General features: G+C 38.7%; 1 protein-coding gene across 22 annotated transcripts in view; it reads left to right on the top strand.

Annotated features, from left to right (window-relative positions):
- The window catches only part of NRXN1 (neurexin 1), a 1,115,712-nt gene that overhangs the window by 531,743 nt on the left and 568,018 nt on the right, over positions 1 to 15,951 (top strand). For all 22 annotated transcript variants that reach the window (XM_049115892.1, XM_049115890.1, XM_049115886.1 and 19 more), the window contains 2 exons: positions 9,748 to 10,129; positions 11,241 to 11,431. In XM_049115892.1, the coding sequence (XP_048971849.1) occupies positions 9,748 to 10,129; positions 11,241 to 11,431 (573 nt within the window). The remainder of the gene's footprint in view (positions 1 to 9,747; positions 10,130 to 11,240; positions 11,432 to 15,951) is intronic.

Here is a 15,951-nt window from a genome sequence, read left to right as displayed (position 1 = left end):
GATCCTGGAGACCCAGGATCAAGTCCCACATCAGGCTCCTTGCATGGAGCCTGCTTCTCCCTCTGCCTGTGTCTCTGCCTCTCTCTCTCTCTCTCTCTCCATCATGAATAAATCTTTTTAAAAAAATTTACAAAAAAAAAAAAAAAGAGAGACATTCAAAAATAAATATAGTGCTGGGGCACCTGGATGGCTCAGTCCATCAAGCGACTGACTCTAGGTTTTAGTTCAGGTCATGAGCGGTCGTGGGATCAAGGTCCATATCAGGCTCCATGCTCAGTGCTTGTCCCTTTCTGCTCCTCCCCCTGCTCATGGGTTCTCTCTCTCTCGTTCTCAATTAAATAAATAATAAAATCTTTTAAAAATTAATTAAAAATTTAAAAAGATAAAAACAGTACAAAGAACACTGATATATCTTTACTATTGTGAACATTGTATCCCTTTTCCTTTGACATTTTCTCTCACTGGCTAGCTCCCTCTCCTTTTTTTTTTTTTTTTTTTTTTGTTTGTTTTTGTTTTTGTTTTTGTTTTCATAACCATTTAACCAACAATTAAATACAAACCGCTACTTCAGTTTGCATTTTCTAAAAATAATATCCCCTTACATAACAAAGAGTTACCAACTTCAGTAACTGTTGCTCAGTTGCAATATATTTTATCTGTTCTCTCATTCATATTCAATTTAGTCTGTTGACCCAATGTTGTCTTTTATAGCATTTTCCCTCCAGCAGAGTGTGCAGCCTGGGGTCAGACATGGCATCTAGTTCTCAGGTCCCTTTAGCCTTCTTTCATCTAAACACTTCCATCGACTTTTTTTTTTTTTGTCTTTCATGACAGCACATTTTTGAAATACATAATCCTCCCACCCTTTATCGCTGTAAAGTCACTCATTCTGTGTTTGATGTTTTTTCATGATTAAAGTCAGATTTTGCATTTTCGGGTGAAATACTGCATAGGTGAGGTGGCCTCTTTCCAGTATCCCATCGGAGAGCACACGATGTCCCTGGCCCCTTAGTCAACACATTGTCCAGTTTCTCCACTGCATGAAGAGTATGTGTTCTCACTTGGTGCCAATAAACTGTCCACGGGGAGAAATCAAGACCGTGGAAATATCCTGTACCTCATCAGAAGTTCACCCTAGAGTTAGCATCCATTGGAGATGTATTCCTGATCCAGTCTTTACTGCAGTAGTTACAAAATGATTATTTTCCACCTCCAGGGCTTGTGCCACATTTACAGTCGGCACTTATTTCCATTTTGTTTTCCTTTTTTTTTTTTCTTTTGTTTTCCTTTCCCTTTCTCTCTCCTTCCCTTCTGTCTTTCCTTCATTTCTTCCTTATTGGTATGGACCCACAAGTTTCTGTTTTTCAAAGAGTTTATAACTACTTATTTTGGTGCTAAGATTATATCGGTTTGGGCCAGTGTGAGTCCCATAAAGTTAGTCTTTGTTAAATTATGACATGCCCTGCCCCAACATTTTCAGGGTTTTTTTAATTTTGTTTTTTGTTTTTAGCACTTCCTTACTTTCTGCCGTGACAGGATATTTCAGACACACCTTGTACCTACCATACTCCAGCCCTGGAATCAGCCCTTTAGTCTTCACTTAGTCACAAATGATGTTATAAACCAAAATCTAGGTGATTGGTGTGCTCCATGCTACTGAAGTATATGTTTTTTTTCTCCTGACTTTTAGCAAGCAAAGATAGGAAATATATTCAAGTATATATGCATATGACTGCATATATATGCAAATATACACACACTGACCTAAAGAATATTCCCGTGTGGTTTTCACATGTCCTTGTCCCTGGCAACAAGTATTCACAACATCTCACTCATGTGACCTTAGACACTAACTCCACATTTTTACTCCTTTAAGAAAACCCAAATTGTCCAAACAATAGATGCCAATCTAAAAAAAAAAAAAAAAAAAAAAAGTGCATATAAACATGCATATATACCTATCTTAGAAAATAGGAGCTCAGTGGTACCTCCATATCTACATCATTGTGTCTTGACTTCTTGCATTCTGTGTTTCCATGTTCCTTCTGCCGTGCTGGGATCCTTATTCCCAGTGTTGTCACAGTTACTCATTTGCTCAATCCAGTAATGAATCTAACATGGTTTCAGGATTACTTGCAATTGCCCATACCACTACCATTAACAATCAACTAAAAAAAATTCAGTTTGTGATTCTTATTCCCCACTGCCTAAGACTTAACAGATTTAATCAAATGCTGAGTTTATAAGTAACTTGGATGATAATTTGGCTTGTTTCGTTTTTTCTTTCTTTCCCTCCCTCCTTTTTTTTCTTTTTTTCTTACCTTCCTTTCCTTTAGTGTAGTTATAGCATTCATTTGAAATATAGCATTATTTCAACTTATTTTTTCCTTCCCATTCCTATGTAATTATGCTTGTAAATATGTACAACAGTGGCATGCTTTTAAAAATCAGTACAACACATTTTGAATTAAGAAGTCATGAAGGGAACATGGGTGGCTTAGCAGTTTAGCACCACCTTCGGCCTAGGGTGTGATCCTGGAGACCAGGTTAGAGTCCCATGTCAGGCTCCCTGCATGGAGCCTGCTTTCTCCCTCTGCCTGTGTCTGTGCCCCGCCCCCCTCTCTCTCTGTGTCTCTCATGAATAAATAAATTAAATAATTTTAAAAAGTCATGAATAGGGGCACCTGGGTGGCTCAGAGGTTGAGCATCTGCCTTTGGCTCAGGTCATGACCCTAGGGTCCTGGGATCTAGTTTTGCATCAGGCTCCCTGAGGGGACCCTGTTTCTCCCTCTGCCTATGTCTCTGCCTCTGTGTGTGTGTGTCTCGTGAATAAATAAATAAAATCTTAAAAAAAAAACAACTCATGAACAGAGTGTGAATACAATCAATGTAACACAGAAAATGCCAGAAATGGCCCCTAAATGAATTGCCATCTAATTTTCATAGAAAATTCAAGATACATATCTTCAATTGCATAGATTTCTACTAAACTTCTAAACATAGCTATTCAGCTATGTTCTACATCAGTGAATTGCCTTTTTAAGCTTCCAGGGAATACATCATTCCTTTGTTTATTTAAATGGCCATGCATTTATCTGCCACCAACAATCATAATATAAGGGAAGAGAATTAACAGAAACTTACATGGATATAGTTTGCTTGTAGATGTAAGAAGAAATGAGTCATCTATTCAATGGGGAACTCCCAAGGTAATTGACTCTGTTGAGGAATCATTCCTAAACTACTATCACGGGTTTCCATAGTGCTCCTCCTGGGCACGGACTAGCTCTTTAGGGCAAAGTTCCTCATATATCCTTGGCTGATTCATCCTGGGACTCTGGCACCTAAGACTTCATTGGGAATTCATAGGCTGTTGATGAGGTTAGACTTATGATCTGAAAGAAAAGGAATCCTTTTTAGAATTCCCAGCATTGGTGGGGCACCTGGGTGGGGCTCAGTGGTTGAGCATCTGCCTTTCTCTTAGGTTGTGATCTTGGGGTCCTGGGATCGAATCCTGCATCAGGCTCCCTACAGGAGCCCTCTCCCTCCCTCTGCCTGTGTCTCTGCCTCTCTCTCTCTCTCTCTCTCTCTGTCTCTCATGAATAAATAAAATCTTAAAAAAAAAAAAAAAAAGAATTCCCAGCGTTGGAAGACAAATATATCCTAAGGCTTTTGTTTAAAAGTTTTTTTTTTTTTTTTTTCCAAGCCTATATTATTAAAACTATGATATGAGTCTTGGTCCACCAACTCAGGTGTGCAAGAATGGAACATTTCTTAATTGTCTTTATGTCATTTTTAAATCAGCACGATTTAAATCAGAAAGGCTTTAGGCATTTTTTTCTGGATTTACAGGATATTTAATCATAGTCTTTGTTGCCTCCACTCCCTACTCCCCACCTTGGATCACGGCAGAGGTGTCTTTTGTCTTCTCTCTGCACTTATTCTCACTAAAAACACTTTTCCAAGTTTTTCCTTTGAATTACAAGAATGCTGTTGCTCCCCTGGTAAGTGGGAGAATGGATCTTTGTCAACTCCTGCCAGGATCTGTGGGCTGCAATCCAGGTCCAGTCTCCTTATGTGTACTTCACCGATTCTCTCTCAACGCTGGACCCTGAGCAGAGCAGGATGCTGGAACTCAGCACTTCTAAATCCCACCAAATTCTCTCTCCTCTCTCCTAATCAGTGGCAATCCCATTATCTCTGGTCAGCCTTTACATGCATTCTTTTCTCTTCTCTGCTGCTTTTTCCTTTCTAGAGAAACCTTGCAAATCAGGCCTTCCCAAGATTGGAGAAGGCATTGTTTTCCAGCAGCTTCCACTTTCTGCCAAGAAAAACCCTCTGAGGCAAAATAACTTGGCTAGCTTTTTGAAGGAAGAACAAAATATAAACTAGTATTTCAGTAAATTAGCTTGCCATCTACTCTTTCTCAAAATTGCCCAAGGCTTTAGAGCAGAAATTTGATTTTATCCTCTGCTCTGTAGGAGTCGATATTTTTCTTCAGTAGTAAAAATGAGCATGTTCTTTCTTAGAGTTTAAAGATGAATGGGAATATAAACCAAGTAAATATTGATGAATTATCCAAATTATGCATCATGAACCCCGTGTATTCCACCTCACTTTTCTTTTGTTCCCCCGCTCCCAGCATCTTGCTGCACAGAGCTAAGGGCAATTTTATTTTCACATTAATTTACCTTTACTTGGTGAAGTTTCATCAAGGTGATTCATATTTGGGGGATTATGTTTTGTGAGCGATCTCACAAAAGCCAACAATTCATAAGAATAAGAAAGCTTTGATTCATATAGCATGGAAAAATGTTTCCAAAGTGGGCAATGGAAACTTGCCACTGAGGCTTAAATTTAGAAATGGAATTTAAAAAAAAAAAAAACAAAAAGAAATGGAATTTTTTTCAAACACTTTAGTGGCCACATGAAGCCAATCAGGAAAGCAATGGGTTTTTTGTGTCTTTTTGTTTGTTTGTTTATTCTTGGGGTTTGGGCTTTTTTATTAAATTTTACAGCAAGTCAGGAATCACTAAACAGAAAAAAAAAAAAAGTTATGGGAAAGAACTAGAAACTCTTCGTGTATTTTTTTTTTCCTACATTTGACTTCATCTTAAATTAGAGTCAAATACATATTGAAAACGGGACAGTACATGGGCCATTCATTCTCCAGAATGTCTGTACTTCACCTAGGATGATGAGGGCAGCAGTTGCCAGCAAAGAAACTTAAGAAGGGAGAGGCTCCCTAGGACTTGTACAGGGAAGTTCTATAGGCTATATGGGATCCCTCAATAGGGATCCTTTGGGTTTCAACTCATCAGTTAGTCTAAAAAATCTGGAACTATGTGTTTTGCATGTATGTGTATGTTAGCGTGTCTTTCATTGAACGATATTTACTATATGTTCAGTGACTCAAGCCAGCAGGCTGGGCATCATCATCCTGTCTTGGAGTTCACTCCTTGGTGACTTACAGATGGCAACTGCACCACCTAGAGTTGTCACACAAAGGAAACTGTATTTGCAGCAAAGAAGGAGATCACGAGGAATAATTTCCAAACCTGTGACTCCCCAAACAGGAGGAGAGGTGTTCCTCCTATTTAGGGTTATGGAGAATATTCAAAAAGGAGAACTCTGTCATCACAGGTAAAGGCTTGCTCAGGTGTACTTAGAAAACATGCCTACACATGCATCGGCAGTTATAGTAATGAAGCTTGTGCTCCTCCTTGCGTGGAGACTGTGGCATTATAATGAGGCAGAGGTAACTGCTGGACAAAGGAAGGGGCTATGGGCAGGCTCCAGAATTGGTATATACTGGATAGGGTCTTGGGCCCTTATCTCAGATAAGTGCTTGCCTTTGAAATAGCACTGCGAGTTTTTAACACTGATTTATTGTCTCTGATATGGTTAGGCTGTTTCCAGACCTGGTAGAGACTATTAGTTTTTGCATTCCTTTTTTTTCCCTTGAAATTTTTATTCCCTCTACTGAGGGCTTTTGCATTTCTTTGTAATTCTGACACCTTCTAGGACGTTCTGCCAGAAGTGTGTTTGGGCAAGTAGAGCTAAACGACTTCTCTCTAGTGTCATGAAAGCTGTGTTTCATTTTTCTTTTGCTGGGGACCCCTAACTCTTTCTGCTTATAATTTCCCTCTTCTCCGTCATCTACACCTTATTTGTAAATCCTGCAGATTCTATCTGCAAAATTATCTCATTTCATACATCTTTTTTCCCCCCATTTCTGCTGTAACCACCCTACTTCAGATTGTCTCAAATTTACCATACCTATGTCAGAGAGATTGAACACACAGACACTGACCCGTGGTTTCTACCTGCCTAAAACTTTCCAACCACCTATGAATATAATCAGGAGGTGCTGTGTGTGATAACTGACCCGTGATAGCTCTGCTTCCCATCTCAGGTGAGCCACTAATTTCACTTACTCCTGAATCTCCAGCCACACTTTCTAGGTCTTTTACACCTGAGAGCCTATCTTCACCTCATCTGTTTCTTCTTCCTGGAATTCACCTCCCCATTCCGCTTCTCCAGTTCTTAGCATGTCTTTCTCTTTTTAATCCTTCAAATTTAGCTTAAATATCAACTCAGGCCCCCATCCCATACTTAGCAACACAACTCCCTGTTTATCGAATTCATAACTATTTTTTTTGTTTTGTCACTATATATTTTATTATTTCCTTACCTCTTTTTGTCTGCCTTTCCCTAATAAACCATGAGGTCTGTGAAAACAGGAGCCAAGTCTGCTCCTCCCAATACTCTTTCTTCATTACCTAGCATAGCACCTGACACACGTATACATATACCACATACTTAATAAATTTAAGTGAATTAACCAGTTGATGTAGGGCTTGGGGTTATTTTTTTCTGCAACAGAAATTTAACCTGACTCTGAACAAAACTAAACATAAAACAGCTGATATTATTATATCTGTTTGGATATAAAGATTTGATTAGCATAGTTAGGTTTCTGTGCAAACACACCATCCAGGTGATGGTTTCTCATTGGAGATGATTGTCAGTCTGGTATACCCATATCTTAGAGGTATTTTGCTACAATCTTTTCATCCAATCTCTACAGAAGATACAATATTTCTAAATGCTTAGAACCTTAAAAAATTTTTCTCCTTCAGTGTCTTTTTTTTTTCATAATCAATATATGTGTCTAATAGTAGACGTGGCTACATTACTGCCAGAGGATTAAACTCTGGAATAAATTCTGAGGGGAAAAAAGAATGTTTAGAAGGCTGCAGTTAATGTCTTCTTAGTCAGTGGATAATGGCTTTTAGGTGCTAATTCTCCCCTGCGAGCAAGCATATCTGCCATTACTGTCAATGCGATTTATATATGCTTATTAGAGAAAGAATAGACTCTTGAACATGGGCCATAATGATTTTTCTTGTAACTGGGCCATGGTTGCTCCCAAACTGTTTTACTACCTTTTTATTATTTATGCTCTGCATACATATTATATTCCTTTGAGTAAAGGAAACAGACATTACTTGTTATTTTTACCACTAAACTTCTCAGTCCTGCTAAACAAAATGTGCTTCCCTATTTCAGAGCTATCAAGAACTTGACAGTTGAGATAATATTTAATTTTAAGTATTTGAAATTTGAGGGAGAGGGGTTGGAGGGTGGTATTTCCTTATTATCTGTTGGTTCACTAATGGAGCTTTTAAAGAAAAAAACATGACAGTTTCAGGCTTGGGATGGGTTCATTGAGTTAAGGCTCAAATTTTAATATAATGAAAAAAAATAAAAATCAACACAAGGAAGTATAAAAGTCCAAGATATTTTTTTCAACTTTTTATATTCTTCCTACTATATACCTCATTAATTCAATGTTTCTTGTGTGATGTTTGAAAATTATTAAAGGCGCACTTTATTTGCTAACAACGCAGTAGTTCCCCACAGAATAGTATTGAGGTCATTGAACAAAAGAACTGGAGAAGGAGAGAGAAATGATGTCATACAAGAAACTAGAAATGTGAGGGATTTAATAGTATTTTTACATCAGGCAGACAAGAAGGAGGCATCATGAGGAGGAAGGGGGGGGAGAGACAATTATTTACAGTCATTTTTCTTCTATTAAAAAGAGTTTGTAGAGACAGAATCAGAAAAAGAATAGCTGAAAAGAGAACATGTCGAGGGATGGCAGCAATGCTGTTACCAGGATCAAGGACTAGTAAAGAGGTGTGGAAATTAAGTGGAATTAAGTACAGCTCAGGGGAGAGTTTTTTACACCAATGAGTTTATAAGCATCAAAATCAATTATGTATGTAGACAATTTTTCTCGCACAAGAAAAAGCATGCCTTTTATAATTCACTTACTGGCATTTCCTCAAAGTGCCATCTAATATTTTAACTATCTTGACTAAAGAAATGGAAATCTGTCAAACTGGTTGAGGGAGGCCCACAAAAATGGTTGTTCAATCTTCATTACACCTAGGAAGAAGGATCAGTGCGTTTTTTTCAAGGGCTGGTCCTGAGATCGGCTCTAATTAATATTTTCACTAATATCATGGATGATGGGATAGGGTAAGCTCGATAAATTTTCCAATTATGCAAGATTGAGTAGTGAAGCTAGCTCCTGGAAGAACTTGATGGCAATTTAAATAACCTTTTTGAGTTTCAGAAGAAAGCAAATGACAGTTTGATTAGACAAGAACAAGATGCTGGGAGTGAATCACTAGCATTGATAAGAGTACTTTAAGTTGCACCCTGGGAACAGGTTCACATCTTTATTTTACCTTCAGTAGAATAGATGGGTACAGTAATCATCTCAGAGGTAAAGATGGGATGAGGTTGGACTTTCATGGGTTTGACAGAGGAGTTTGGTGGGATGCAGAGGCATGAGGGCTGAGTTGAAAAGTCAATCACATACATCTTCAACCCAACTTCATTCTTGGGTGTTTAAAAAAAGATTGTGTTTTATGGTAATGTGGGCTAATTTTACTCATATTCTCAAAACTGAGCATGTCTTGATTTAGTGTAGTGGGCCCACTTCAGGCATCCAAAGCATAAGTGCAAGGAAAATGGCATGGGTTCAGAAGAGATCAGCAGAAACTCTCCAGTGTCTGGGAGGCTAGTTCTAGCAAAGACTGTGAGAATCGTCCAGCACAGAAGAGGGAAGGTGAAAGTGCATATTTAACTTTAGACACATTTTCGTTGTTGGTTGTTGGAAGAATAGTTAGCACCCCTTCGTTTTTTCTCTTGGGTATAGGAAAACATAGTCTTTTTTTTTTTTTTTCATGAAGAACATTTCCTTATATATAAAGAAAAGCACATAATCACCAAGCTGGGATGTACCACTTGCTGATGGAATTATTTAGAACAATCATTGCTCGTAATTCTTCCCTCTCTTTTCCGTCCTTCCTTCTTCCCTCTCTCCCTCCTGTCCTTTCTTTCTCGCCCCCCCCCCCGCCCCATTTCTTGCTTCCTTTGTTTCTTTCTCCTACTTTTAAAAAATTCTGCAACTTTGCCTAATGAAGGTGATTTTTGTTAAGGCTATAATTTGGACAGAGATTACAACCTGACCTACGGAAGTCTTATTAAGTATCCAGCCTCATCCTTTAATATATCATTGCCATGTTTTTACTATACGTAACTGAATGTCAAAGGGTATTTGAATCCTTGCATTTTAAAATGTGATGTTTCTCATGGAAATCTATATTTGGGAGTTTCTTTCAGATACAAAAAATAATAATAATGATAATACATTCTCTTCCCTTTCAGGTCAAATGGCAGGCGATCACACAAGGCTGGAGTTCCATAACATAGAGACTGGCATCATCACAGAACGTCGGTATCTGTCTTCTGTCCCCTCCAACTTCATTGGACATCTGCAGAGCCTGACATTTAATGGAATGGCATACATTGACTTGTGTAAAAATGGTGATATAGATTACTGTGAGCTTAACGCCAGATTTGGCTTCAGGAACATCATAGCAGACCCTGTCACCTTCAAGACCAAATCGAGCTATGTTGCCTTAGCTACATTGCAAGCCTACACTTCTATGCATCTTTTTTTCCAGTTCAAGACAACATCCCTAGATGGACTAATTCTATATAATAGTGGGGATGGAAATGACTTTATTGTGGTCGAATTAGTTAAAGGGTGAGTATATGTCAGTTCAATGACAAATAAATACATATTTGCAAAATGGACCTCAATATCCAAAAATCTACATTGAACAGATGTGTTGGCTTCTAAGGTAGTGGGCAGGGGTGTGGGGAAATGGCTTAAATAATGTATTTGTTCAAATCACTTCTTATCTTTATAAAGTTAATAGGAAATCAGTAGACTTTTCGATACCTACATTTTCATATATAAAGTACAAGTAATACCAAGTTCTAATTACGATAAGCATTCCATGAATCATACACTTCAGATGTGGGTTTCTTACTATGCGCACTATAATTCTACAAAAGATTTCTACAAATGTATAGAAATGTGTGCAAATTAAATATCTAATATTAAGTAATCAGATTACTTTAATTCCAAGAAATCCCATTTAACTCAAACTTAGTTCTACATCATACTTCCTTGAAAAATTTAGAAGTAAAGGTTTCTGTAAAATTTCCTTGAAACAGTGAGGAAATTTTGATGTATTGTAATTGATTTGGGTATGCATTCATCCAATCAGTGAATATTAAGTGAGCATATCTACAATGGGCTGGAGAATGTACCAGGCACTAAAACAGGCGAACACATAAATATAACAGAAAAACATTATGAAAAGTTTCCTCAGATGATCATGTTCAAAGGTTCAGGAGACTCTTTAGGGAAATTAAGAAAGTGTATGAGGCAGGGAGTGGATATCTGAACTGAGTCTTGAAGGATGAGTGCACATTTCCCACATAAGAAACAGGCATTCAAGACTAAGGGAAAGCAGGTGCAAGAAACTGGCAGAAAACGGAGGGTTTGGTGGGGATAGGGAGTGAGTAGTGAAAGGTATTTACCTGCCAGTGTCATAAAGTGGGATGTAGACCAGGATGTTAAAAATAATTTTCACTATTTACTGTAACGCAGATAATGAGTAATCCTCTGTGCTAAAATTAGAGTGTTTCTTACTTTCTTGTTAACTGATCCTCTGTACAACTCACTCTCAGACAACTATCAAGGATGGAACCACATGAAAAAAAGATCTCCATTTGTAATATTTAGTTGGACTCCATCAAAAATTCAAAAAGTGATGGCACTTTCTCAACCTTTACTTTTTTCCCAGGTACTTACATTATGTGTTTGATTTGGGAAATGGTGCTAACCTCATCAAAGGGAGCTCAAATAAACCTCTCAATGACAATCAGTGGCACAATGTGATGATATCAAGGGACACCAGCAATCTCCACACTGTCAAGATTGATACGAAAATCACAACACAAATCACCGCAGGAGCCAGGAACTTGGACCTCAAAAGTAAGTGCACACTGAGTCATAGTAACAGGAACAGGCCCACAAGGGCCTCACTCACATGACAGATCCGTTGTTTTGGAGTGTGTGTTTGCAAAGACTGACCAGAATTTCATTTCCGACACATAATTAATAATAGAACACACAAGCCTCCGTTCCCCTTTAATGTGGCAGAAACGTATGTATTTTTAATAGCTAAAAAAAATGCAACCTCCTAGAATGCATGCATGATTAAAATTTAAAGAGAAAACATGTTCTTAGTCTTGATATTATAAAGACAAGTAGGTTGTTTGCAAGTTTCTTTAGTCCCTACAGTTTTTAATCGATTTGGGGTCAAGGTGACTAGATACCTAAGGAGTTTCTTCTAGAGCTTATTCGTTTTCTTTCCTTGGTGAGGTTTCCTAGATACTTTCAGAGCCTCTGACCAACAGGAGTCTGAGCCTGGCCTTTACCCTTGTGTCTCCAGCAGTGAATTTGTGCCATCCAATTCCTAACACACACACACACACACACACACACACACAGGAATGCTTCTATCACCAGCTGCTAAAAAAGTTTAACAGACTTTTTCTTTCCATATTGATACTTGATTTCTCAAGTGAGCAAGAAATGCTTAGAACACATGTCAGTAACAGGAGAAAATAACAGAAGTTTCTATTTCAATGGGCCTTGATGATTCACTAAGAACATATCCATACACCCCATCTTATTTAACATGACAACAAACATTGGAAGAGATATTATTAGAATTTCATTATGAATGTAGGAAATCTGAGCTTTGAATGGCTTGCCCAGGGATAAAACAACTGCCACCATAGAGTAAATATAGCCTCACACCCCCTCCATTGTGGGGATGCACACCCCCCTCCATTGCTTCTCTACCTTGAGGTATCCAAAGCCCTTCAGGGATCATTGTGGTCACATTTTTGCTTGATGAGAACTGTTCATTTCTACTGATGGGATCTTTTCCTTTTATTCAAAACATAAATACATAGGGAAGTTAGAGAACTGGAAAGAGAAAATCTAAGACAACTCTTTCCAGAGAAGAATACTCTTTCTAAATAAGGTGAAAGAAGAAAGAAGAATGTTTCATGTCCTATAATTGCAGAATATATTTACAATCCCAGGACTATATTTGTCCAACACCTAAAATGTGTGATAATGGCTGTCTTCCTTCTTTCAGGGTGGGCCTCCTGTTAACTTCAAAGCAATCCTGTTTGTGTCCACACATCTAATAGCTTAGCTCAGGAAGGAAAATGAAATTCAAAGGAAATGCTGTTTAACAGGCTAAAGCTCTTTCTCTTTTTTCTCTCTGAGGTGAATGGAGTACATTTTCCTTATTTTCGTATTTTGTGAGTCCCCGTGTCTTGCACAGTGGTTTGAGATGATAATTGTCAAGGGAAAGGGAGAGATTGTGACATTCGGTGTGCTGGCCATGTCAGCCACCAAAGCTAAAACAAAACGGTGTCCTGTTTGTGGAGGGGGAGACCTCAGTAAGCAGAAATGAATGTCATTAGAACCCGTAGACACTGCATGGGACACTAAAGTGGCCGGGAAAGAAGCAGTTCATCTTTGACTGAAGTATGTGACATGCACAGACCTACATACACGTTGAGGATATAGAGAAGTAGTGCAAGGCAGTGGGTTATGTCTCATTGGATAATTAGGACACTGTCTTCTGAGGTAAATGTTTGCTTTTTGTTCATTTAGAAATGGAAGTGAGGGCAACAGGAGGTTGTGGTATAGCTTTCTTTCTGGTGGTGAAGGGGACCTTTAGAAATCTAAGTGACCCTCAGAGCTGATTCTTATTAAAACATTCAGTGTTTCGTAATTCTGAATGTAAGAAAGGCTTTATCCACAATTCAAAAACTAAAACTGAGAATTAAAAATAGCATTTTATAGAATATTAAGTTACTAAGTGTTGAATTCTGAGTGCATCCATTTAAAAGAAAAAAACCCACTATTTAAATTTGAAGTTTATTTCCCAGGTAAATAGAGATTCTATAATAATGGTGAATCCATCCCCCTTTACCTCGGAAAGTTCCTGTGTGTTTACAGATTTATCAGACTATGCCAAAAAGTGAAAGCAAGTTCCTGAAATTAAAAATTAAAAATTAAAAGCCAAAGCTGTGAGCTTATAAATTGAATGTGTGATCCCATGATAATGGCAATGATAACCCCAATGAAGCCCTCTTGCCATGTGTGCCACTGACCAGGAGCTTAAGAAAAGACTGTGGTCGTGTGGCAACACTTCTCTTAGTTTCCATCATTACCAACTTTTGGTGTGTGTGGTGAGAGGCACTGGCCAGATGAGTATTTACTGAGCACTTCCTCTGTGCGGAGTGGAGAGTGCATTTTTGAAGAGGAAGAGAGAGTTCCTGTCCTGAAAAGCTTTCTGTACTATGATTCAAATTGACTTGGGGCATTTACAGGGCAGAGAACAGGACACCCTGAAGCCACCTCAGGGCATTAAAACAAATCTGGTGGCATTAGGAAAACTTTTAGAGGAAGGTATATTTAAGGGATTTCATAAGGATGATTAAAACCACAAGGCATTTTCTCTTTCCTACCCGGATGCCCACTGGAATCAGGGAGGGCTCACTGATCTAGGAGAACATCTACAGGAACTCTTCACTCAGAATTGAACAGCATTGTTTTCTTGGCAGGCTGGTCCCGGAGATTTCAGATGCTCCAAATACAGGAAAAATGAAAGGTGACCTATTTTGGTCGACGGTTTTATTTCACATATATTTTGCCTTTAAAGAATTAAAAGAGGGGCACTCAGTGGCTCAGCTGGTTAAGCATCTGCGTGTGGCTCAGGTCATGATCCCAGGATCCTGGGGTTGGGCTCCCACGTTGGGCTCCCCTTAAAGGATACCCATGGAAGATGGAGTCCAAAAACAGTCTTGTTTTGCCAATCTTTGCTCTTTTGCTAGATTAATGAATAGGCAAGACTGGTCTTAATTCAAATCCCTGGGTAATGAATGGTAAGGATGAAATAAAATAACCTCACTTAAATCTATTTAGTGTTTAGGAGAAAGTCCGTAAATATTAGCTCCTTCTCATACACACACACATACTAAACATACAAATTTGCCAAATACAGGAACAAGAGAAGCAACATTAGGAGGAATTACATGAACTCTTTATCTCTCTAAAGGGGGCAGGACTCAGAAGTCCCACGATGAATGTGCAGCTGTGCCAGGAAATCATTGCAGAGAGTCCTTGGGGGGGGTGGAGGTGGTGGTGTGTGTGCTTCTTCCTCTCCCCCTGCTGCTCCCCTGCTTGTGCTCTCTCTCATGCATGCTCCCTCTCAAATAAATAAAATATTTTAAAAAAAGACCTAAAAGAAAATTATCATAGTTACTCTATCCTCTACTTAAAGTTACTGCCACAATCTTTAGTTCTTCTCAAAGTGTGGTCAGCCAGCTACACCACTTCACAGTCATGTGGTGGGGTTCATGAAATGCAAGTTTCTGGATCCCGCCCCAGACAGACTGAAGCAGTTATCATTTGACAGTAACGTTCAGGAAATGGCCGGTGTCTGTATTTTTGAAGAGTGCTCACTAATCTAGATGCCATGTGTTTCAGAACCCTGAAAGAATGCAATGTCCATGTTGAAGCAAAATTTAACTCTCTTCTGAATTTAGTACAAATCCTGGTTTTGCTTTTATTTTATGATTTCATTTTTGTTTGGTTTGATCAGGCCTGGGTCAAAGAGACATTGGTTGCTTCAGGACGACTTTAAGTCTTTTTATTCCTGATGTTACCATACCGTCAAAAGACACTAGAGGGCAGCATGAGGCCACAAAACCTGCCTTACAAGCCTGAGGTTGGGGCGGGGGAACCTCTACAGGCTCTTCTTGTGCTAAAGCAGAATTTCTTTGTTTTCAGCCATCTGATACGCTTTAGGCCTCTATAATAATGCACACTTTTATCTACAACTCTGTGACATCAAATAGACAGGAATTTAGTGTGGAAATTTGCAAACTAGGGTCCATTTATCCCATTCCCCACCTTGAGTCCCCTGGAGATGGTCAGAAATGGGCAGGAACCTAGTGGTCTTTCTCAGAGAAGAGGAATTCCATGCAGGTGACCTTGTTCAAATTATCTTTCGTGACACTGCCGAGTTCTCAGGGGGTTCTGTGTCTCTCCCTGCTGATACAGTTTTGCTTTCATCTTTATTTCCCAGCTGTTTGTGTTCTATTCCCTCTGGCTATTATGTACAAGCTGCAACATGCAATGAAAAGAGAAGCATAAATTTGCTCTCTGCAATGATTTCCTGGCACAGCTGCACATTCATCGTGGGACTTCTGAGTCCTGCCCCCTTTAGAGAGATAAAGAGTTTGTGTAATTCCTCCTTATGTTGCTTCTCTTGTTCCTGTATTTGGCAAATTTGTATGTTTGTATGTGTGTGTGTATGAGAAGGAGCTAATATTTATGGACTTTCTCCTAAACACTAAATAGGTTTAAGTGAGGTTATTTTATTTCATCCTTACCATTCATTACCCAGGGATTTGAATTAA

This window comes from Canis lupus, chromosome 10 (genome assembly GCF_003254725.2).
Source record: "Canis lupus dingo isolate Sandy chromosome 10, ASM325472v2, whole genome shotgun sequence".
NCBI classification, from domain to species: Eukaryota; Metazoa; Chordata; class Mammalia; order Carnivora; family Canidae; genus Canis; species Canis lupus.
Note: the sequence above shows the minus strand (reverse complement) of the source record. Positions and strands in the feature narration are given on the sequence as shown.